Source organism: Pogoniulus pusillus, chromosome 20 (assembly GCF_015220805.1).
Source record: "Pogoniulus pusillus isolate bPogPus1 chromosome 20, bPogPus1.pri, whole genome shotgun sequence".
Lineage (NCBI taxonomy): Eukaryota > Metazoa > Chordata > Aves > Piciformes > Lybiidae > Pogoniulus > Pogoniulus pusillus.
In genome coordinates this window covers 4,620,237-4,645,039 of record NC_087283.1, presented here as the reverse complement: position 1 = coordinate 4,645,039, position 24,803 = coordinate 4,620,237, and the positions used below count along the sequence as shown (strand labels likewise).

The 24,803-nt window shown below is 41.5% G+C and overlaps 1 protein-coding gene across 3 annotated transcripts in view; it reads right to left on the bottom strand.

Annotated features, from left to right (window-relative positions):
* The window catches only part of WWOX (WW domain containing oxidoreductase), a 539,956-nt gene that overhangs the window by 436,821 nt on the left and 78,332 nt on the right, over window positions 1-24,803 (bottom strand). Inside the window, exon 6 of one of the 3 annotated variants that reach the window (XM_064159957.1) lies at window positions 22,808-24,500. The exons of the other annotated variants lie outside the window; for them this stretch is intronic. Coding sequence (XP_064016027.1) covers window positions 24,447-24,500 — 54 coding nt within the window. The 3' untranslated portion in view covers window positions 22,808-24,446. Of the gene's footprint in view, window positions 1-22,807; window positions 24,501-24,803 lie in introns of those variants that run through there. 3 annotated transcript variants of the gene reach the window in all.

Here is a 24,803-nt window from a genome sequence, read left to right as displayed (position 1 = left end):
CAGAAATATTTGTTCTGCAAAATCCAGGTAAGTGGCTTTGCCAGGCCAGTGTGAATCACACTGAATGAGTGGAGGAGGAAAGACAAATCAAGACTGTAATCTAATTGTCACTCCATCTTCAGTCTCAGAGTCACTTCAGCTGTTAGATGTGGCCCAGAAGGCAAATTGCATCCTCGGCTGCACCAGGAGGAGCGTGGCCAGCAGGTCAAGAGAGGGGATTCTGCCCCTTTACTCTGCTCTTGTGAGACCCCACCTTGAATACTGGGTCCAGTTCTGGTGGCCCCATCATGAGAAGGACACAGAGCTCTTGGACTGAGTCCAGAGGAGGGCCACAAAGATGATCCAAGGGTTGGAACACTTCTGCTATGAGGATAGGCTGAGGGAGATGGGGGTGTTCAGCCTAGAGAACAGAAGACATGGAGATCTTACAGCTGCCTTCCAATATCTGAAGGGTTCCTACAGGAAGGCTGCAGAGGGACCTTCTGTAAGGGTGTCTAGTGACAGGACAAGGGGGAACGACTTGAAGCTGTGGGAGAGTAGGTTTAGACTGGATCTTAGGAAAATGTTCTTCAGCACAAGTGTGGTTAGACTCTGGAATAGGCTGCCCAAGGAGGTTGTGGCTGCCTCATCCCTGGGGATGTTCAAGGCCAGGTTGGATGAGGCCTTGAGCAGCTGAGGCTAGTTGAGTCCCTGCCCTTGGTGGGAAGGTTGGAGCAGATGACCTCTGAGGTCGCTTCCAACCTAAGCCATTCAATGATGTGTTTATTTCTAACATAGTGATTTTTAAGATGATATTTCCAACTTCCAGCTGTACCAAAAGTGATTTCTCACTATGATTGTGTCTTCACTTCTGCAGTGCAATTTTCTGCTTACCCAGGTTTTTAGTATACAAGTGCCAGTGCTTGAGGCTAAAAAGCATCTAGAAATTCCTAGAAGTGGATAAAATGTGTAGGCAAATAGACTGGACAAATAGGGTTTGGGTACAAAAATTCTTGCATCTTATAAAATAGAGTGATCTCCATATTCTGGAACTGATCAATCTCCAGCAGCTAAAGCTAGCTGGATATGAATTACAACAACAAAAAAGAAAATCTTAAAAGAAAACAACTTTATTTATACAGAGTCCAATAATCTGGAATGGATTTTGCACAAAAACAGTTAAGAATCCATTAGGCACTTAACACAGCATTCTAAAGGAGCCAAGGCATGTAGGAAGCTTAGCCAACACATTATTTTGTCTTCAGCATACAGAGAAAATAAACTTTTCATTTTCTCTTTGTTTTTGGTGGTTAAGGCAATCCAGAATGTTTTCTGAGATGTAATATAGACTCCTCTAAACTTAATGCTATCTGAGAAGCAATTAAATTGCAGTACACTCACACCAAATGGACTATCATAGAATCATAGAATCAACCAGGTAAGAAGAGACCTCCAAGATCAGCAAGTCCAACCTAGCACCCAGCCCTAGCCAGTCAACTAGACCATGGCACTAAGTGCCTCATCCAGTCTTTTCTTGAACACCTCCAGGGACAGTGACTCCACCACCTCCCTGGGCAGCCCATTCCAATGCCAATCACTCTCTCTGTGAAGAACTTCCTCCTAACATCCAGCCTACACTTCCCCCAGCACAACTTGAGACTGTGTCCCCTTGTTCTGTTGCTGGTTTTCTGGGAGAAGAGACCAACCCCCACCTTGCTACAGCCTCCCTTCAGGTAGTTGTAGACAAAGAGGACTGAGGTGAGCCCCACCTTCAGTAGAACAACAAAGCTTCATGCCTCAGCAGCAGAGGTTCCCTACCTTCTTGTATGGGTTCAACAAAGCCAGCAACAAAAACACTCCCCTCAAGTGTGGTTTCAGCCATAACTTCAGTTGCTCAGCTAGGACTTCTGCCATCTAAATACTCTGCTCTCTAAGGGAAGATCAGTTAATAAGCCTGTGTCCACCGCTCTGAAGCTAAGTGAGCCTGACATCCACTACAGAAGAGCTGGTAACCACATTAATATAAAGGCAAAATTCCCAGCAGCTGACTGCTGCTCTTCTTTCTAAGTAAACAAATCCCCTAAAACTTCCCATTTTTTAACCAGTTCTTCTCTCAGTATCACATATAATAATATAAACAAGTGTTTGAACTAATTAACTAGTTCAAGGCTCTACTAAGCAAGACTTGGGATAAGCAAGTCCTGCTGCAAGCTGGATGGGAACCACTTAGAGAATCATGGAATCACAGAATTGTTTTGCTTGGAAAAGATCTCCAAGATAATCAAGTCCAACTGTCACGCTGAGACCACCACAGTCACTAAACCATGTCCCAGAGTTCCATGCCCACGTTTCCTGAACTCCTCCAAGGGTGGTGACTGCACCACCTCTCTGGACAACTTGTTCCAGTGCCTGACCACTCCTTCACTAACAAAAAAATTCAGGCCATTTCCGCTTATCCTGTCACCTGATACTGGAAAGATCCAGTCTTAGGGGCTTGCTGTTTTCCCTTATACACATTCGTACTTTACCTCTGTGTTAGTATTTCTGTCAGCATGCCTAAGAAGCACCCTGCAATGGAAGCCACCTTTTCCCACCTTTTCCTCCCAACAGCATGCTGGGGCTATGGGCATGTGCCTGCTGTGATAGGCCTGACAGGCCCAACATAGGCTTATACATGTCCTGCCTTGCCTAGGCATGTTTTTCTGCTCCACCAGAGAGGCAAGAGCGGAAATGGACACAAAAGAACCTGGAGCCACTGAGTCTGGCCTGCCCAGGGTCCTGGAGTGTAAGGCACACACACTTAGCTTGTGCCTGCCTAGTGTAAGGCCTGTGCTCTTCCCAGGTTAGGGAAAAGCAAACCTAATATGGTATGGTTTGGTCAATTGCCATCCTGATTGGCTATTCTTGTGTCCAAGGGGCAATTAATCTCGGCCCATGCTGATAAAAGGAGATAGGCAGGTGAACAATCTGCTTTTGCTTCCCTGTTTTGCTCCCCTGCTCTGTGCCTGCTCTCTCTGCTGTGCCCAGCCCTGCTGCTCTTGCACGCTGCCTTACTGCTTGCCTGGTAAACTCCACTGCTGCCAGTTACCAGGAGCAGACCCTGGATGCCTGCATGCGATCAGCCTGCGTGGCCAGAATGACACCATGCTGAGACTGCACCACCTCTGCCTCTGCACCTGAAGGTCCTGCCTAGAATCCCTGGACATATACACAGATCATCCAGAAGAAGCCAGGAGAACAAGGTCAGAGATTGTCTGCATCTTTCCCCAGAAGCTGGGAAGATCCAAGTCTCAATGACCAACAAGACGGAGTCCCCTGAAAGCATTTGGGCACTGTCTGGACTGTGGCTAGCCCCCATGAGTGGATAATAATAAATTGTTAGTAAATGCTTCAATGCCACTTTGTAATTCTCTACTGCCTTCTGCCATAGAGCAGGAAGAGCTTGAGCCCATCTGCTGGGCAAGCGGCACACTGACCACAAGCAGCATCTGACCGAGGGAACCTTCTCTTCCAGTTCAATGTATGTTTGTATATTTTGCTGGTTATGACTAATCTAGATATTATCCACAGAATGTTTCCATGACTGTGTAAGAACCGAAATATTATTAAAACGAGTGGTGGGGGTGGCAGAGTTCTGAATAGCAACACTAAGAAATCATATTAATGTTGGAAAACATCATCTCACATCAATTGATTTCCCCTCTCCGTGACTGTGCCTGGAGCAGCTCACACTGCAGCACCCAGGTACCATAAGCAGAATGGGCATCAGAAGGGTGAAAATGTGTGGACTGTGCAATGAAAAGCAGGCCTGGGCAAGGCTGCTAAATGTCACCCAAATTCATCCACGGGAAACTTGCAAAAGTCAAAGCAACTTTTTTGAGCTCACGACATTCTAGGATTGGAACTATTTTCTTTGCAATAGGCCAAGGTGCTTATGGGTCCAAGGTTTGAGAAAAGGCAGCCTTAGACTGGGATAAAAGGGAAAAGGTTCACATGGTATCAGATAGTTTATAGCTTGGTATGTTTATAGACTTGGTATGTCTTCCCTTCATCCACAGGGCTTAAGTGAGATAATCCTAAAGGCTCACATTCCACACAGTATTCTAAAACCATAGATCTGCAGAGACCAACCCAGGCCAAAAGGAGAAAAAAAAAGTAATTTAAAAATACACCAAGCCCCTCCTGTTTCACAACATTTGTTCCACTTCTATCAAGCAGAATTTTCTCAGGAACTTGTTTAATAATTGCTATAAGCAGTAAGACCAATCTTCTCAAAGACTAGCTGAAGAACAATTAGGATAATAACAGATATTATAAAGACAGAAGAATGAGAATTAAAGATGGCACAGAGAACAGGAGCCAAAACACATCTTTTACTGATTTTCATATGCAATAATACTCAAACTGTACTGTGTCAAATTTTGGGCTCCCCAGTTCAAGACAGGGATCTGCTGGAGAGAGTCTAATGGAGAGCTGGAAGGATGATTGTGGGATTTGACCATCTCTCCTCTGAAGAAAGACTGAGAGACCTGGGACTGCTCGGTCTGGAGAAGAGAAGGCTGAGAGAGGATCTGATCAGTGTCTACACATATCTGAGGGGTAGGTGTCAAGATGAAGGTGCCAGGCTCTCTTTGGTGGTGTCCAGTGACTAGATAGAGAACAACAGCTACAAGCTGGAACACAGGAGGTTCCACCTCAGCATGAAGAGACACTTCTTCATGGTGAGGATGATGAAGCACTGGAACAGAGAGGCTGTGGAGTCTCTTCTGGAGACTTTCAAAACTCACCTGTCTGCATTCCTGTGCTGCCTCACCTAGGTGATCCTGCTTTGACAGGGGAGTTGGACTCAACGACCTCTGCAGGTCCCTTTCAACCCCTAATATTCTGTGATTTTTACTAGTTTTGCTTTCATATTGGGTATCAGTTTCCCATCACACTTAGAAATTACACAAGCACTTATTAATATATTGGAAGTCCAGAAAGGCTTTTATTGACTACCTTAATTAAAATTCAAGAAATCCAAGTTAAAAGCACAGAGCAGAAAACAAAGAACAGAAATCCATGCAGGAGGACTTCATTTCAAACTGCATTCAGAATCATGGAGTTGCAGGTACTGTATGCATTAAATCATAACAGAGGGAAATAAACAGAAAAAAACCCCAAAATAAATCTATATTTTAATCTTTTTGGGTGGAAACAAATTATCTTATTTACTACATGAATGGTTTCCTCAATTTGACGCCAATCTTTGGAGGCAACTTCAACCTGTCTGAATTAAACAGGCTGTAGAAGAAAAGACTAGATTATTTATATTAGAGAATACTGTTTAAGAAAAAAAATAAATAAAAAGTGAAAATTACTTTACTCTATATTGAAAATAAGAACATGCACATCACTCCAGCTTACAAAAACCAATCTAATTTTACTTTTTCTGTTCTGAGAGATGCTTGGTAAGAAGGAGACATTTATACAAACACACACACATACACATACATATGTATATATAAATGTGTTTCTTTTATATGTGTGTGTGTGTGTGTATGCAACAGAACAAGGGGACACACAGTATCACAGTATCATAGTATCAACAAGGTTGGAAGAGACCCTTTACCACAGAGCTCAAGGCTAGACCGTGGCACCAAGTGCCACGTCCAACCTTGCCTTGAACAGCTCCAGGGACGGCGACTCCACCACCTCGCCGGGCAGCCCATTCCAGTGTCCAATGACTCTCTCAGTGAAGAACTGACACAGTCTCAAGTTGTGCCAGGGGAAGTATAGGCTGGATGTTAGGAAGAAGTTCTTCATGGAGAGAGTGATTTGCCATTGGAATGGGCTGCCCAGGGAGGTGGTGGAGTCACTGTCCCTGAAGGTGTTCAAGAAAAGACTGGATGAGGCACTTAGTGCCATGGTCTAGTTGACTGGATAGGGCTGGGTGATAGATTGGACTGGCTGACCTTGGAGGTCTCTTCCAACCTGGTTGATTCTATGATTCCATGTATAACTTCCCCCCAAAGTGACAGCACCTTAAAACATGTAGAAATTTACCAATTGGCTTTGCCTGTGAACTGTGATTATAAATCACATGAATCAGAAGATTGCTATTTAAACTTTCCATCTGCAATAACTGCATGGTTTATAAACAATAGAGATAAATTTTATGTTTCATTCTCCACATCAAAAAGTCTTCACTTATGCCTTGTAGAGAAGTTCTATTGCTTTTTAATCCCTGTAAGCACATGAAAAAAACAACCAGAATCATTAGAAATTGAAAATAATTCCCTCAAACATGACAGCAGACAGATGAAAACATCCTGGATAGATGATTATTTCCTAACATTTGATTTTCATACACTTGGGTAAAACAAATGTCCAGTTTAACTGAAGCCAAACTTGCATTGTCCACTTGTAATTTTACAGTTCACCAATATATAAACACAAAGTCAAGGCCTAATTACATAACTATCCACAGTAAGACTTCTTCACAGATATAAGCCCACCATGCAGGATATTGTTTGCTTTAGCACACCTGATCTCCTGCACTGAATGCTTACACAAGCTGCTCTCAGCTACCAAAATACAACCCTGACAGAACAGCCAAAACTCTGAGTTTGACAGAAACTCACAGTCTGCTTCACTGCTTGGCATAAACTTCGTTTCAAAAGCCTTAGAAGTCCCAGACAAATTTTGAAAGAGAAATATGTTCCTGCTGGGACAGACACAAGGAGACAAACATGCACTCCTGTGCTGCACTAGCAAAGCCCCTGGGCTGGCCAAGGAGGTCCTATGTCCACCTGAGAAACACTCTGCTCCTGCCACCTCCTGCCAGATGTGGCCTGGCAAGAAGATCTTCCAGGGGATTTCAAGAGTCATGACTGAAAGTTGTTCCATAATCTGCCCAAGAATTTTCTCAATTCACTTTCCATTTTTATAGCAGCACAGCTACTAATCCCCTTAAATTGTAACTCAAGAAGAAAGAAACATTACAGAAAAGGGTCAAGAGAGGAACAGTGGAGAAATTAGAGGGCTTGTTTTCTGTGCATGCATTGGTTTGGGGGGGAAAGCCTTCAGGAATTGTTTTACCCCCATGAGCCCCATGGTCAACCATCAGCTACAGATAGGAGGCTCCAGTGCTTATACATCCTTCTTACGAACCAGCAGGAAAATGACACACTTTAGTGAGGTCTGTTTAACAGATAGGAAAACAAATGTACAGAGAGCCCACATCCCCATCTGAAGTCCCAATGTTTCCATGGCAAAGCTGGAAACATAACCACATGAATGCCCACTCCTTGTGCTAAGCAGACATCCACACTGCCTTTTAAAAAGACATCCATCCAACTGCCCAGGACGCAGTGGTGTTCAGCAGCCACGGAGAGGTATGTGTCATACCTAATGGGGCATAGAAAATGGGCCACATTTATTGCTGGCATCACTCAAAGCACTTGCACAAGTGAAGAATTTAGGTCAGTATTTCAGGAGGTGCTGCATCACACTGCCCAAATATTCTTTTATTCTGCCAATTTGACATGCTGGTTTGTTCAACTTGATGCTCAGAAGCCTGCATTGCCATGGCCCTGTCACCAAAAAAAATCCTACAATATCACTACAATAAAACATTTTCATGATCTATTTGATTGCAAATATCTCTTTTATTGGTGAAACACTTTAAAGAGATAATTCTATCTGTTAAATGACTGTTGTGAAGACTGCATGAGAAAGAAGAAAACTCACAATGTTACCCTCACCAAAGCCAATAATCAAAGTTGCATGAGTATCTTGAGCATAAACAGAGATAATCCAGACACACCTAAGTCTTGGTTATCAAGCATCTGTTGCTGTCACATGAGCTAGCAAGAGAATGTCATATTGAATTAACATCTACTGCTCCTCCACTGACAGGTTACCTTACACAGAATAAATGAATTGATAGAAAAACTGAAACCATAGCAATATATTCAACTACCAGCAGAACAACACTGATCAGTGCACAAATCAGTAAACCTGAAGAAAATCTTGAGAAAAAGCTACTGGCACTTTGGTTTTCTAGAAAAAAACTATTTTGAATATTTAAAATCAGGCAAATCATTACTGAGAATAAACTAAACATGGATGCAATACTGTATTCCCAGCATAGAGTGCTGGCAGACTTAACAAGCTGCATGGAGCCTGCATGGAGCTACAGCCCCTCAGGTTTATGAGCACCATTATGAAATAGCTCATTAGTCACTGAAGCAAAACTTCCTGCAGAAGTAGCAAGAAAGAGAAAAGGCCAGGAAAGGCTGCCTGAAGTATGCACAAAATGCACAATATGGCACATGTATGAAGACACTGCACCTTCACTGCAGCTTCATACTCAAGGGTCATTCTTGCCCTCCCTCTCCTTTAAATTAAGTATAATGCATCTCAAAATGACGTAAGCTACACTGCATTTAAGTCTACATCCAACCATCTACTATACACAATACACATGGAAGCATCAAGGATTGTTTTTTCTCCCCCCCAAAAAAATCCTTCTCACATCTATCAATGAGTTCTTGTACTAAAGATCAAGTCTGGACAACTCAAAAAGTTTCAGTTCCAAGTGGATGAACATTCTTGGATGCACAAAAGGCTAATACAAGCAGTCACTTCAACTAGAGTCCCATGGAAAACACTGGGTGACAAAAGCCTCTTACAGCAATCTGCAAGAAGGAGAAATAAATTAATCAAGCTGCCAAACGAAGAAGGCTGGGTTTGACCTCCTTCTGATCTCATTACTTCTCTATTACCCTTTTGAAAAACATCCTCTTACAAAGATCACTAATTGAAGATTATGTGGAGGGGAATCGCACCTCTCCATCACCGTGGTAACTTTGACTCATTTGTCATTCTAATAATTCACTTCTTTTCTTTTCCGAACAGACAGAGACACTAATAGACTATCATCAGTTAAAAAGGCAATTTTTCCATTTAATTGCACTCCTTAAATACTGCCCCAGAACAATTGGAAAAGCAATACTCTCAATATTTAATCATACAATAGCAATAGGGAAACATTACTTCAAAACAAACGTGGCAACGCTTAGGATGACATCAAATTCATGTTGCAACTTCCAAAGTGCCAACTTATTTACTAGTAAAGATATTTAAACACTTTCATTACCCTACTTTTGGCTATACGAAAGGAGTAGACAAAAAGCATTGCCTCCAGTTATGTGCTAGAGAGAAACCAGTGGGCAAGCTGCTTCATCATTACCTCATCTCTCTTCCACTGAAGCATGACAACAGAAAGGATTTCATAAACCTAAGCAGTGAGTAAGCCTATTTGTGGAAAACATTGAACAAGAGCGGGTTTGCACTTGATTTTACTGGAACAAATTGTATCACTTAGGAATGTAATTGAAGATAAAAAGGTTAATCACACTAGTAGAGTGACTTCAGTGGGCACAGCCACCAGGTGTCTATTTGCTTGGGATATCTTATTTTCCATCTTCTGCAGAAATTGTACATCTGTCTTCAGCTGTAACTGCATTCCCATTATAGAAAGTTCACTATAGTTTAACTACTAACATAACATAGTAGGAGCTACAATAAAACCTTTTTGTTGAAGAGATGTGCAGAAAACTTAGAGTGCCTGTTTCAATTTCAGATGTCAGAATACACAATGGCTGTCAAGAAATGTTTCTATTTTTACTGCAATTCTATCTCTAAGTGTAAATACACAAAACCCAGTCAAGCAGTCAAGCTAACTTCACTGGGGCTATTCCTGTCAATAGATACCACTTTATCATTTTCTATCTAGCTTTCCTACAGCATCAAATTATTTAAATACTGCTTTTAGGACTTGATGAGCACAGCAGTCTGGGCTGGTGATTGGTATCCAAGCATGCTTTGTCATTCTGGATTACAGCTTTTAAAATTCAGTAGGTTAAGTTTTTTAGAAGGGAAACAGACAGAAATACTAGAAAGCCATTTGGTCTGAACTGCAGTTTTGCAGGATACCCATTGCTCCCTGTTCATGCCCACACAGAGTGGTATCAGCAATCGATGAAGATTCCAGCTCAAATCAACCAGCCTGTCCGGTAGGTACAACTCCTTGCTTGTTCAGTGGAAGAAGTGAGGAAAAAGTAAGAAGAAAGACAGAAGTTTTTAAAAGCAGTTATCTGGGCTACAAAAAGGTGCACCAAGTGTTGTATCTCCTTAATCAATTATTTATTCAACACTTGCATGTGAGTAACCTTATTGATTCCAGTGAGACTAAGTGCTAGGCCAATATGAAAGAAAATGACAGCAGGACAGGAAGTCAAGAAGCATCATGCAAGGCCAGGTCAGAAAGGCTAAGGCATGGAGGATAGTGGCATATTCAATTCAGGGAAAATTGTAATTTAGTTCTATTCTTCTAACTACAAATCTTAGTATCATTAAGTTTTCAATGACAAATCTTTATGTATAACATTTTACAGGCAGAGAAGAGTCCCTGAATGACTATAGTACATGAATTAAATATACAGTGATACTAAGGATCTTATATACACACAGCTTTTATTATAGTTATTTATATGCTATTATAACCTATCCAGCTTGCAATTTGTTATATAAATTCTAACTTAGATTATATTTAGCCATTACTCTTCTTAAACAGAATTTCACATCCCTTTAAAATCATACCTAAGTATTGTTAAACTAGCAGCTGTGGTTCAGACTGGAAGTTGGTGGACATCACACAAGAATGTGCAGCAAGAAAAGGGCAAGTCTGAAGAGCAGGTAATGGGGCAACTGGGGTACACAAGTGCCCACATCACTCAGCTGCTCTAAAATGCTCCCTCATTTACAAAGCTAAAAAGCAGAAGCCTAGATTGTCTTCTTGCATGTCATGATGGAAACTGCCTGAACAAATTTGCTGTCCTTTCACCCCAAAATCTCCAAGCCAGTTAAATAATAACAAGCAATACAGGATATATTCTCAACAGAAGTTAGTACAGCAACATGAGAAGTTTCAATCATTCACAGGACCTATACATTAAGGCCAAAACCATTTTCAAGCCCTGCTGATTTAGTTTAAAATAAATTCTATCTGATGTTAGCCAAAGGCAGCGAGCCAGGCTAGACAAGATCATCTAGACATACCTCAGAATTTCACAGGTAAAATAGACAAGATCATCTAGACATACCTCAGAATTTCACAGGTAAAATGACATTTAATCATTGCTCTCTGCAGAGTTTTGAGGTATGTTTTTGATAACTTTTACTCATCAGTACTCACGTTGACCATCTAGACATAACGAGTCAGAAATGGCTTGCATGAAAAGAGTCAGTAGTTACACAAATGAATTATACATAATGGCCATAGAGTAAAAGAGGATGTTTTGGAGGGATGCAGTTAAAAAAAAAAGAGGAAGATTTTGCAGAAAATAAAAGTCTAACAAAACACCACTGCTTGATACCTAGAGCACAAGAAATGAATCCCCCATAAAGCCACCAAGCACCATTATGCTCATTTAGGAAGAACAGACACGTTCATTTTCACTCCAGCTCAGATGTAAAATTGCCTGCAAACATAACACTTGAAAGTGAGCTTTTTCCTTCAGAAGAAGTTCTTGCACAAATTCCAGCTCTGAGGGCACAATCAGGCTATTAGAGGGGCACAGGGAGAAGCAAAGAATGTCTCCCCTTGCACATGTGCTTTCCAGACCCATCTGTGTAACTAGCTGCTGCCTAATTCTCAGCATGAGAATAAGCTGTGTGCCAAGGCTATCTTGTGGCTAAGAAAATGCAACCTGTTATGGTCTATTATCTAAACAGAGTTGAAAGTGGATTTCCGACCCACCTCCCCATACAGTTTTACACATATAAAGAGTCAAACTGTTTTTTCAATATGCAATTCAATAACTTCAATACACTAAGCTGTTGTCCAGCCTGTGGCAAGTCCAGCTTCTAAAAGGCCAGCCAGCATTAACACAAGGAAATGATTCTCAGCAGTGCACTGCGGCATTATAAAACCTTCACTTGCATGTGCTTACTCTTAATGATAATCTTTCACCTGGAATTCAACTTGTTCTTCCATACTGATTACTTTTTTGGTGCTGAGATAATAACATTTCAAGGGAGAAAATAACCACAATTCACTATTACTGATAGACCTGCTGTATCAATAACCCCATTCTCCTCCTCAGATATTCCTTGTTTCAAGCCAGCAGATGGTAATAAAAACACCCAGTGTTGGCAGATCTACACATTCTCACTATTCTCACCAGGACACAAAAGCAGTGGCAATCATCAAGCTTTTCATCTGCAGAAAGTATTCAGTAAGGAAGAGATAAAGCACAAATGGACTACTTTCTGCCCATTCCAACTTTTCCTCCAATACATATGTGCAAACTCCATTAGGAAAGCTAAAGCATAAGCAGGTTGAAGATGAGAACAAGTTTATATGAGTTCACTAGTGCACATCAAATTCTTTAAGTGGGTGTGGTGATCAGCTCAGAAAATAGCCAAACTGCTAACTGCTGAACACCAGAAAGGTATATTCCAAGGGAAAAATCATTTTGTGCTTACTCTTCCTCTTTAACCACCTGCTACTGACCATCAATTGAGACAAGGCACAGGACCTGATGAATTTTTGATTTGACAAAAAATCCTGTACTTAAATTTTTAATACTAAAATCTCAAATCATAAAAAGCAGAGGGAAAAAAAACCTTTTACAGCAGCCATTACAAGACTTTTATTCTAATGGTTTCATTTCAATCACCTTCAGTTTTGCATAGGCAGCCCAGAGAAATTGAGTCAATATACCTGTATGCACATAACATGATTTATTGTCTTCTCACTAGAGACATCAAGTGTAACCTTAGGTTGATGCTTTATTGATTCAGTATCTATCATGTAAAGGATATAAAATTGGTTTCCTGCTTTTAAGTCCAGTAGTCCACAATGTAGAAACTTCCTTTCCAGCACCCAAAAGGTGCATTGTGGCCACAGTGTAAGCAATGACATGGACTAGAGTCAGGTAACTTTAACTTGGCAAACAAAATCCTTACCAAAACTTGCAAAATGTAATAGTTTGGGTAGAGGAATTTTTCCTATTCAAAAAATTGACTTAAGTCAAGCCTGCTCTTCACTGCTCAGCTTTCACCATGCCTATGGCACCTGACATACACCTCATGCATTTAACAGAATGTTTCTCATTTAGCTAGCTACTTGAAATCCAAAGCATCAAAAACAAATTACAGGGGAAAAAAAACCAAGACCTTGTACTGTTAAATGTTACAGCTGATAAGCCTTCAACCAAGTCATCTGTGGCCATAAACAGGCAACCTCCCTTTGGCCCTGCTGGCATTTGTTGTTCCTTCTAAGGCACAGGGAGGAAATAATGCTAGGAAGGAAAAAGACCAAAACTACTTTGCAGGAAGCATAAACAAAGTAAGCAAAGAATGTGTACACTCTGTGCAAAACGACATTCACTAGTTAGCTGATAAAACACATTTTTCTTCTTGCCCTAAAAGTGCTAGGAACTTCCAAATGGAAATACTGAGAAAACATGGCAATAAATACTAGAGAAATCTACAGACTGTGCACTAACTGCTTGCAAGCACAGTAAGAAAAATATTTATTGTCCTTCCCTCCCTTTTGAGTCTGCTCAAGTAAACGAGTGTTGAGATCCAGTTAAGTGGATATTTAACTGTGTGTGATAGGAGCCACTCTTTTTCTGGGTATTTCCAGACATCTGAGCTGTGCAGTGTGTAAAATACTCTGCTTGTGTGACCAGTCCCTGCAAAAAGAGTTACAGGAAAACTGCTCTTGTACTGATATAAGAATGGGGGAACAGGGAAGATGACTTCTCCACGTGCCTATAGAGAAGAGAAACAACTGAGGAAAGCTGAAAGGGAAAGCTAATCACTGGAGAAAGCTTCATCCCCTCCATCACAGGGACCAGCTCAGTAGATAGACCACCAGCCTACTCAGAACAGGAAAACTACTGCTGGAGCAACAGATTTTCTAAGTTAATTGCCAAGGACTCCACCAAAAGCAGTGACCATCAGGAACAGTGTGGCCAGCAGGACAAGGGAGGTTATTCTTCCCCTGTACTCAGCACTGGTCAGGTCACACCTTGAGTAACTGTGCCCAGTTCTGGGCTGGGGCCTGGAGCACAGCCCTGTCATGGTCTGGTTGATTGGCTAGGGCTGGGTGCTAGGCTGGACTGGATGATTTTGGAGGTCTCTTCCAACCTGGTTGATTCTATGATTCTATGACTATCACATTTAGATGAAATGAGACTGCATGCAACAGCTTTTCCAGATGAAAGCATGGATTAGTAGAATTACTAATTTGTAATTCATAAACAATGACCTTAAAAAACCAAACCAAAACAACTAACCCACAAAACTAAAAAGGAAATAGAGTATCAGAGCACATTATCAGTCTCTTTAATGCCACAGAAAATCACAGGAAAATAAAAATGCTAGCTGCTCCTCTCTAGCCTTTCCAATAAAAATGATATTTAGCTGCTTTTCTAACATTACTGTCAAAACATTCACTGCAATTTAAATAAGTAAAGTCACTCAAGGAACTATATCAATCAGCACTAAGGAAAAAATGCAAAGCTGAAACACTCCAAACTTTCAGTCTACGCTAATTCCCACTTTGCATGCTTGAGGCTGTGTCCTCTCGTTCTGGTGCTGGCCACCTGAGAGAAGAGAGCAACCTCCTCCTGGCCACAACCACCCCTCAGGTAGTTGTAGACAGCAATAAGGTCACCCCTGAGCCTCCTCTTCTCCAGGCTAACCAATCCCAGCTCCCTCAGCCTCTCCTCATAGGGCTGTGCTCAAGGCCTCTCCCCAGCCTCGTCGCCCTTCTCTGGACACGCTCAAGCATCTCAATGTCCCTCCTAAACTGGGGGGCCCAGAACTGAACACAGTACTCAAGGTGTGGTCTAACCAGTGCAGAGTACAGGGGCAGAATGACCTCCCTGCTCCTGCTGGTCACACCATTCCTGATGCAGGCCAGGATGCCATTGGCTCTCTTGGCCACCTGGGCACACTGCTGGCTCATGTTCAGGTGGGTATCAATCAGTACCCCCAGATCCCTCTCTGTCTGGCTGCTCTCCAGCCACTCCGACCCCAGCTTGTATCTCTGCATGGGGTTACTGTGGCCAAAGTGCAGCACCCTGCACTTGGAGCTATTGAACCCCATCCCATTGGACTCTGTCCATCTGTCCAGGTGGTCAAGGTCCCGCTGCAGAGCCCTTCTGCCCTCCAACCCAGCCACATCTGCCCCCAGCTTAGTGTCATCTGCACACTTGATGATGACTGACTCGATGCCCTCATCCAGATCATCAGTGAAGATGTTAAAGAGGATGGGGCCCAGCACAGATCCCTGAGGGACACCACTAGTGACTGGCCGCCAGCTGGATGTGGCACCATTCACCACCACTCTCTGGGTCCGGCCCTCCAGCCAGTTCCTAACCCAGGTTATGAAACAATCTCACCTCCCAAAATGCTGACCTCCCAGTGACATCTAAAGAAATTGCTAAGGGAATTCAGCTTTCTTTACAAAGGAGACCTAAGAGGCTGCTTAAGGGCACAACATCATTTGGTGACAGAAACAGGAGTTAGAACTCTGGAAATCCTGGTTGGCAGTCCCATGCTCAGCTTGTACACAAGCTTAACTCAGTTTAAATTTTACAACAGAGGCAAATATTTTTATCACATGGAAGAACAAAGAAGCAAGTTCAGTGTTCAGACAAACTGTATTGAGCTGATAACAAATAAATCAATTTTAAGGTTTTTAGCTTCTTTATCAATAGCACTCTTAGAGATGGAGAATTTTCTAAGAAGAAGCTTTGCCTGCTGACTATACAATTCCAACTTTTCTTCTTCTTTTTTCTTTCCCCCCAAGAGTCTGCCAGATTATGCTTACTGGTATAAAAACATCATTAATTCACTTCCTCTGGATTTACACTGGTGTAGCTAAAATTCGTTTCTGAAGCCAATAAAACAGCTTTAATGAAAAATAAAATTTTAAAGTTACAATAAAAAGAAATTATTCTCCCATAAAAATGTGGTGCTACATGTCAACATACTACAACTGTGGGTACAGACAGGAAAGAAGAACTATTCTGAAGTCAGGAGGACTAACTAGAATAATATTCTATTAAAGGCAAGTTAGTGTATTGGAATTTATCCCTGCTATTAAACTAGAAATCTCAAAATTACTGTTTTATGAGAAACTTCTTTTTCTAGTCCAAGATCATCAATGATGTATCTACTTGTCACAGCCTTCAGTAGCCATGCAGCCTCTTCTGTGTGGTCCAGGAGCTGCATCTACACTCCTGATGGCTTGGCCCTTCTGTCCTTACCCGAGCTATGTCATAGGTGTACTTGTCTTGAGCTCTGTCTTCTATATGGACCTTGGACCTCTGCTGAAGCCTCATCTCCAGGCCTCCAGCCCTGTCTCTGCCACACCTGCCTGCATGTCCTCACCGGGTACTGGACTTAACTTACCCTCCTGCCTTTTCTGGGACTGTCTGGGAAATATTATTGCCAGCTTGCTCAGGAAATGCTCTAAGACTGAGTGCTGGTGAGTGCCCCTGGCTTCTGGCTTCCCCTTGCTCATGATGCATCTGTTCCCTCTGTGCCCTGGCAGTAGCCTTGGTCTATCTTCCAAACATTAACATAATACAATGCTTATGTTGCCATTTCTCAGCAAAACCTTCTATGGACTTTTGTATTCTTTTCTGCTTGTTGTATTCTTTCACTGTGTTTCAAGAATTCCCAGTTCTTCTAAGAGTGAGATTTCTGATATAATTCATTCTATCATCTCAACATGAAATAAAAACACATCTTCATTTCCATCCACACTGAGACCAATTCAGATTTATTAAGGCTTCCTTGATATTCAGAGATCTCTTACAAGCACTAAATCATTGTGAAACCTACAAAAGTGAGAGCCTGCAATCCTAAAAGAAACCCTCCAAAACCCAATCAAACAAGAAGTCCTCTGAGAAGTATACATCTCCTATAAAGCCTTCTAGAGTTCCCCAGAATGAGCACTGTATACCTACTGCTCCTTCTTTCCTTTTTGGGTGATCAATCACATGCAGCAACATGAAGAAATGGAAACATTCTGAGCTCAGGGCTTCTGGGATGGCTACAAAACCTGTAGAGCCCTTCCTCTCACACGAAAACAAAACAGTAACAAGGAGCTTCATCTTCATGAACCTTTAGGATCACCACCCTTTAAGTGCTAGCCTGAACTTGTCCTTGGACTCTTCACAGGCTATTGCTATGTAACATGCTCCACAACCACCTAGACACAAAGACCATCACCTATACAACAGCTATTGATATATATTTCACTCAGTATTAAAGCAGTGAAGTTCTGAAATGCTTTCCTTATGAAAATGATCAGGGAGCTGGAGAACCCTACAGAGACAGGCTGAGGGAGCTGAGGTTGTTGAGTCTGGAGAAGGGAAGACACCTGGGAGAACTAACAGCAACCTTTCAGTACCTGAAGGTAGCCTACGAAGAAGGCTGGAGAGGGATTGTTTACAAAGACCTGCAGTGATAGGGCAATGGGCAACGGTTTGAAATGAGGGGAGATTTAGACTGGATGTTTGGAAGAAGTTCTTCACCATGAGGATGGTGGAACACTGGAACAGGGAGGCAGCTGAGGCCCCATCCTTGGAGATAGTCACGGTCAGGCTCAACAAGGCTCTGGGCAACCTGATCTAGTAGAGGATGTCCCTGCTGCTTGCAGAGGGAGTGGGAGTAGATGACCTATGGAGGTCCCCCTCAACCCAAACCATTCTGTGACTCTATTATTTCTACTTTCACTATCCAAGATTTTAAGAGACTCTGTAATTTGTTTGAGGCTATTAAATTTAAGGGCAAAGAAGGTATTCACTGTCACACAGTGTAACTCACCAAAGAAACCTGAGAGATGCTTGTGTTTGTAGACGGTATCACAGTATCACCAAGGTTGGAAGAGACCTCATAGATCATCAAGTCCAACCCAGACTAACTGCAGGTTAAAAAAGGAAAAAGAACAGCAACAGAAGAGTGCCTTCAAACCCTGGGCACAGTGGATAGCTACACCTGCCAATTCCAAGACATAAGGAGAGATTTAAGCCCTGCAAACGAGGCTGAGCTCGCTCTGAAAAAAAACCACTTGGCAATGCAGAGAGCCTACTGCATGTCACAGGTCTGAGACCACTTAAGTAAAGACTGAATACCTTTGCATAGCCTACATGCCTGTTCCCAGCTTGATTCCTCTGGCAGTGTAGCATAAGCAGTTCACTGAGAGTGAATACAGGAAGAATACTTGAAGGATAACACAGCAAATGATGAGCAGAGGACACAGAGAGTACAAACTCCAGCACAGGAAGCTCTCACTTTTGTAGAACTTGAGATGCTCCAAATAACCTTTTTGATAAATCAGCAGCACAAGGGCATTACTATTGAACAGTATGTACTACAATACTTGCTCCCCTCCAGTGCAAAAGTCTGTATTTAAGCTTCCCTGTGAGATGGCTCAAAGTATTGGACACACAATGCTTTATTTTTTGTGGCATGAGGCTCAAAAAGCTTCTAAGCATAAGACAATTTGTGAAAATTGCTAATAGATTTTGTGCCTTGTGGTATAATTAACACAGGATGTAAAATTGCCAAAACACCAGAAAGAAGGAGTCAGGAGGCAGCCCAGCAATGCTGTTGATCCATCAAAAGATCAAACTGATGCTGAAAGCAACCTCTGGTTTACACAATTGTTAATCGAAGTCATGAGCCACACAACAAACGCAATCTAGATAGTAGATAATGGCTCTGATTTGGAGTGAAAGAGCATTGATAACTCTGCACTAGATCAAAGTGAAAGCTCTTGGAAATCCTACCTAGACAGGGGCAAATGTGGGAGGCCTAGGCCCAACCTCATCCATCATAACTGAAGTCACACTGAAAAACAGAAGCCTTGCACAAATTAACACAGCAAACAGAAATCTTGCCTTTGCTAATTTTCCCCAACACCAAGTAATTGAATTTACTCTATGTAATTGAGAAGAAAACCATTCAAAGACATTCTGGAGTTTAATCAATGGCAAAAAGAGGGGGCTGGTCAAATTTTAATCTGTTTGACCATGCAAATTCTATTGAATCTGATAATGTTCATGAGAGGTCTACTGAGGGACTTGCATCCTGTATGAATTATACCCAAGGCTCTGAAATTCATTTGAATGCATTAATTCCTAACCTAAATCACAGAAAAGTAATATACTGTTATTGTATTTTCAAATGTATACCATAGCACAATGTGCAAACACAAGAGTAGTTCATTTATATCATGTAGATTCATTAAAAGTAGAACCACCTCCTAAGTCTGTGTGTGTGTTGATTTTTTCAGTTGCAAACATTCAAATTTCCCATGTGTGGGAAAGGAATCATTTTATCCTTAGGTGTATTCAAGGGTTTGAACTTGATCTACATGTAATATCAGAGAAGGAAAATAACACTATAATGAGGGATTCTTTTATTTCATGTGTTAGAAAACAATATGTTTTCCTCATTAAACCCTCAGATATAAATTCTATAAACCATGAAATTACCTTTGAGCCCTTACTGAAATAACCAGTTCACAAATAAATGATCCATGCAAGAAGAAAAGCAAAGATTAAAATAATAAGAGAAAGTAACATTTTTATATCAGCCCTCAAAAAACAACTGGAAAAAAAAAAAGTCCAAATAACAATTATGGTACAGATTTATGCAGTGGAGATTTTACTTGAACAGGTCATAGAATCACAGAATCAAACAGGTTGGAAGAGACCTCCAAGATCATCCAGTCCAACCTAGCAGCCTATTCAATCAACTAGACCATGACACTAAGCACCCCATCCAGTCTTTGCTTGAACACCTCCAGGGACAGTGACTCCACCACCTCCCTGGGCAGCCCATTCCAATGCCAATCACTCTCTCTGCCAACAACTTCCTCCTGACATCCAGCCTATACCTACCCTGGCACAACTTGAGACTGTGTCCCCTTGTTCTGTTGCTGGTTGCCTGGCAGAAGAGACCAACCCCCACCTGGCTACAACATCCCTTCAGGTAGTTGTAGACAGCAATGAGAGGTCACCTCTGAGCCTCCTCTTCTCCCGGCCAAACACCCCCAGCTCCCTCAGCCTCTCCTCGTAGGATTTGTGTTCCAGGCCCCTCCCCAGCTTTGTTGCCCTTCTCTGGACACCTTCCAGCACCTCAACATCTCTCTTAAATTGAGGGGTGCAGAACTGGATACAGTACTCAAGGTGTGGCCTGACCAGTGTTGAGTACAGGGGAAGAATAACCTCCCTCATCCTACTGGCCACACTGTTCCTGACACAGGCCAAGATGCCATTGGAAGGCAACAAAGCTGTTGGTACAACAATCTGGAACTCTCCTGGCCAGCAAAATCAGGCCCCTGCCTTCCCAGTGCAAACATGCATTGTTGTCAAACTACAAGGGTGGGAGAGAAGTCTGGATCTGAGAACTCAGAAAACTGGGATCAGCCTGCCATTTATTCAGTCTGATACACTGCAGTTCAATAGATTTTAGCAGGTTTCCTCAAGTATCTTTCAAAGCATTTTACAAGCACTATGAGCATGAATAGATTTATTTTAGAAATACTGGAACAGAAAGATGCAATTACTGCACTACATTAATTTGTTTTAGAAGGAACAACCTGCGGGATCTCTAAGGGTAGAAGCACACGGAAGCAGACTATGCCATAAAATATCTTCAAACCTAAATTAGAAAAAAACCCACACAAAAGATTAGAAATGTGAAGAGATGAACAGAGAGACTTCTTTGTAACATGAGAGAGAGAGAGGGAAGCTGTCAAGGTGGAAAAACATAACGAGGAGCAGATAGCCAAGGCTGGAGCTCAACACTGGCCATCAGAGGGGTCAGAAGCCTGGAAGTGAACAGAAGCAAGCTGATTGCATCATCGCTGACAGAGCTGGTGCTGCTTCTTGTTTCCTGCTGTGCCAGCTTCAGCCTCTGGCTGACCCCTCCATTCAACTACTTTCCCCAAAAAACATGTGCTCGGGAAGGGCTATGCTGGTCCCCGGGGAGCCACTCATGTGCAGCTTTCAGTCCATGGAGCATTAGAGAAGTCATTACGCTTCACTCAATTAAAACAAGGGGCTGCGAGCATAATTGCCTCTTTCTGAGCTGCAGGGTATCAGCCACACAAAACGCTGGTGATTCTTCAGGTAAACGCCTGCCAAAGCTTTAAAGTCAAAATCAGCACTATTTACCTACCCTACCATAGTGACAACTCTGAGCAAGCCTGGACTGTGACTTCTGCTTGGAAATTAAAAATAAACCAAACCCAAACAAACTCAGAGAATTATGCCCTAAAAATCCATCCAAGTGCACCCACAACTCCAGTAGCACTGTGAGATTGCGAGGTCTAACTCCTGTTTTTACTGTGTGCACAGCCTATTGCCATTCCCTTTGCAGCAGCAAATTCAGGCCATGACTTACAGAAGCAGAAGTGGAGAAGCTCCCAATTCTTTATTTCATTTGGAAGGCAAATTAGTATTCCTGATAATTCACTTAATAAAAATCATACTGACTTCTGTTTCTCTCCAGTAACGCTGGAAGATTAAATACCTAATTTCAGGATGACAAACAATCAGTAGGCAAGGGCCTATGCATTGAATCCTGTGGCAAACTTGCACAAACAGGTGTCATTAGTTCTGCTTTAACACGTTTGCCTTTTAAACCCTGCATAGATAGTTCCAATAAAATCAACTACAAACTAGTCCCAGTCAGACAGAAATTTAAGTTAGCAGATATTAGCAGCCTGCAGTGGGCAAATGTTCAAACACATTACAGCTTTAATATAATTATAATTGTTGAACATGTTCAACCAATTAACCACAAATATTCTGTTTATCCAAGAGGCTGCCAAAAACTGTGAGCCGCAGTCAAAATAACGTGATACCGAAGACCTTCTGCACAGAATGGCACTAAATCAAAAGGGAAAAAAACCCATATGGGAAAAGCCAAAGCAAATACCTTATCTGGTACTTTATAAATGGTCAACTATCAGAGTTTTAAAGCCTTACTCATACAGATAGAAACTGCCACATATATTTACTTGATAAACACACATTTTATAAGTTCATGTCACCTACTAAAAACAAAGGCTTCAGAATAACTTTCTTACATGCTGCTGCTTTTTTTTTTCCTTCTCTCCAGCCCTCAGACATCAAGATTCCACAAAGCATAAACATAATGCAAAGAAGGGAAACATCAGTTAAAAGCTGCCCTGCCTTTAGCTTTAAAATCAAAACTATTTTGTTGTCTGCTTTTCTGCTTCAGCTGCACGAGTAACAAAAATGTTTTAAACAACCAGCTGAGCTCCGTCTTCTGAGGAAAAAATAAACCACTACAGTTTATCTTTAAGAAAGAATTCTTAACTCCCCCCCTGTTGTACAACTCCTATTTAGACAATTTGCAGTGCTGCGAAAGCACTTTTTTTTTCCAACGGTGCCCCCTAAATAATTAAGCTGGTCCTTTTACCATACTTCCTATATTACAGAAGTCATTTTCCTACAAGAAATCAATAACTCATTCCTTATGTCAGTCATTTTTCTCCATTTAACTGAATGGACTTAAGTCCAACACTGAAAGTTAGATTACCTTTGAATTATGTGTGTGATTTAAAATTCAAAGTACTACGCTAAGGAGCTTTTTAGAGTGACCACTCTACAGCCTCTTCATGTAGACAATCCCTTACAGACCTTCCCGACAGATTTAAAGCAGAAGAGAAGCTCTGAAGCAGTTAAAAAACATGAACATTAACAGGAAAGCGCCGTCACAGACCAGTCTCAACACTTGCCTTTATTTACTCAATTAAAAAGCCAAGCAAAGTGTGACACTTGCAATAACATCCCCGACGTCCCCCAGTCTTCCAGATTAAGTCATAATTGCATCCGATGGCATAATTTAATCACACAGTTCAAGCAGTTTCAAGTGACCTTCTTTTGCAGACACTATCAATTAAATATTCAGCCCCACTAGTAAAATATTTGAAATCTCTGCTTGTTTCTGAAATAATTGAATCAAACCTAAGAACAAAGAGAATTAAATACTAAAATATCAACTTCTTCACATTTTGATGAGCGTATAATGGAATATCTTAACATCAGCATGTAGTTTAGTCACAGGTTAAGGGAAACACTGGTACATTTTACATAAATTTCTGCCATAAAATGTGTTCTTATTAGTAATAAATCACTGACAAAAGAATCACCGACACAGACAAGAAAAAAGATAATACATGGAAAATGGCCTAATAAAAAGGTTCATACTTCGTGCAAATAGTAATGCATTTGATAATATGAAGGGGGGGGGGAATTCTAGAGGCAATCTTCGAGCAGCACAAAGCTGGGAAGCTTGTAGCAATTTAATTAACTGTCCTTTCTCAAAAGAATAAAACAATCCAACCCATCCTATATTAAAAGTCGGGATTTGGTTGCATTGCTCTGTCAGCTGTCAATCGAAGCACGAGTTGTGGTGGCATTTGTATTCTCCAGAAGTGATAACCATCCCTTCACTCCCTCAGCTCCACTCCTGGTTACACTTTTCATAAAAGCACTTCCAAGCTGTGTCCTACTTCTGATGGTTAAAATCAGTAACTAATGCACCTGGACACCCACTGTTGTCAAAGGTGAAAATTTCTGATCTGAAAAAACCTGATGGCTTTTATTTTCACTCAGCTTTATTTTATTGACAGTTCCCACTTCCTCCTCTGAAACTTGCAACTGTGTGCCAAGATCTCTGATCTGGGGATGTGTACAGCCAGTCAAATCCTAATTGTACAGCCAGTCAAGTCCTAATTAGCACACCCCTACAATTAATCCCTCATTGCTAAGATGATATAGCTGTAAAAACTGCCCAAAAAAGTATTTTCTTTTAATGCAGAAACTCTCATTTTTCAGCCTTAGCATCACCCAGGCAGAATCTGAACCTCAGCATTACCTGCAGCAATTAGAAGAAACCAAAGTAGCAAAGTAGTGTTAGGTAATGCTTTATCTTCAGCATTCTGGAAGCTCAGCAAGACTTCCATGCAAAGCTGCTCTCCACTCCATTTCGGCTCAGCACCCTGAATCTGCTCTTTACCAGCTGCTGACGTTCCTTGTATTAAACTGAGAATTTGTGATAAAAGCAAAACTTCCTGCTGGGCATTAGCTTTGCATGAGAGCACCTGAACCTAAGCCCTGATACTCTTCAGATGCAATTCTGTAAATATTTTTCACTTCAGGTAAACATAAGGTGGAAGGGGGGGTGGGGGTGGTATGAAATCAATGGATTAAGTACTAATTACCATTATTACAGCAATTACTTAAAGCAAAATGAACACATTGTACAGTTTTGCTAACAGAAGACTATTTCCAGTGGTATTTTACTGAGGGAACCAAACAGTATCTTCTGATTCTTCATCGGCCAACTGCTTAATATTGGGTTGGGTTTTGTTTGTTTTTTTTGGGTGGTGTTGTTCTTTTTACCTAAGGAATTAAAAGGGGAAATAGCATGAGAATTAAAAGGGGAAATAGCATGACAAATTAGAATGAATCAGTTCATTTGGATGTAAATTTATTTGGGGAGGAGGGGGGGATGCTTGTAACAAAACTCGTGCGCTTGTACTGCTATCTTAAACCAATCAACTTGCGAAAAGCTGAGATCAAATAAAAAATTTAACCATTATGGCTGCATTGTTAAAAAGTTTTAGGGTCTCTTCTTTATACAGCAGGGCTGTTAATTCTCCTGCATGTAAAGTTTTCATGGGATCAAAATATGATTTAGCTTTA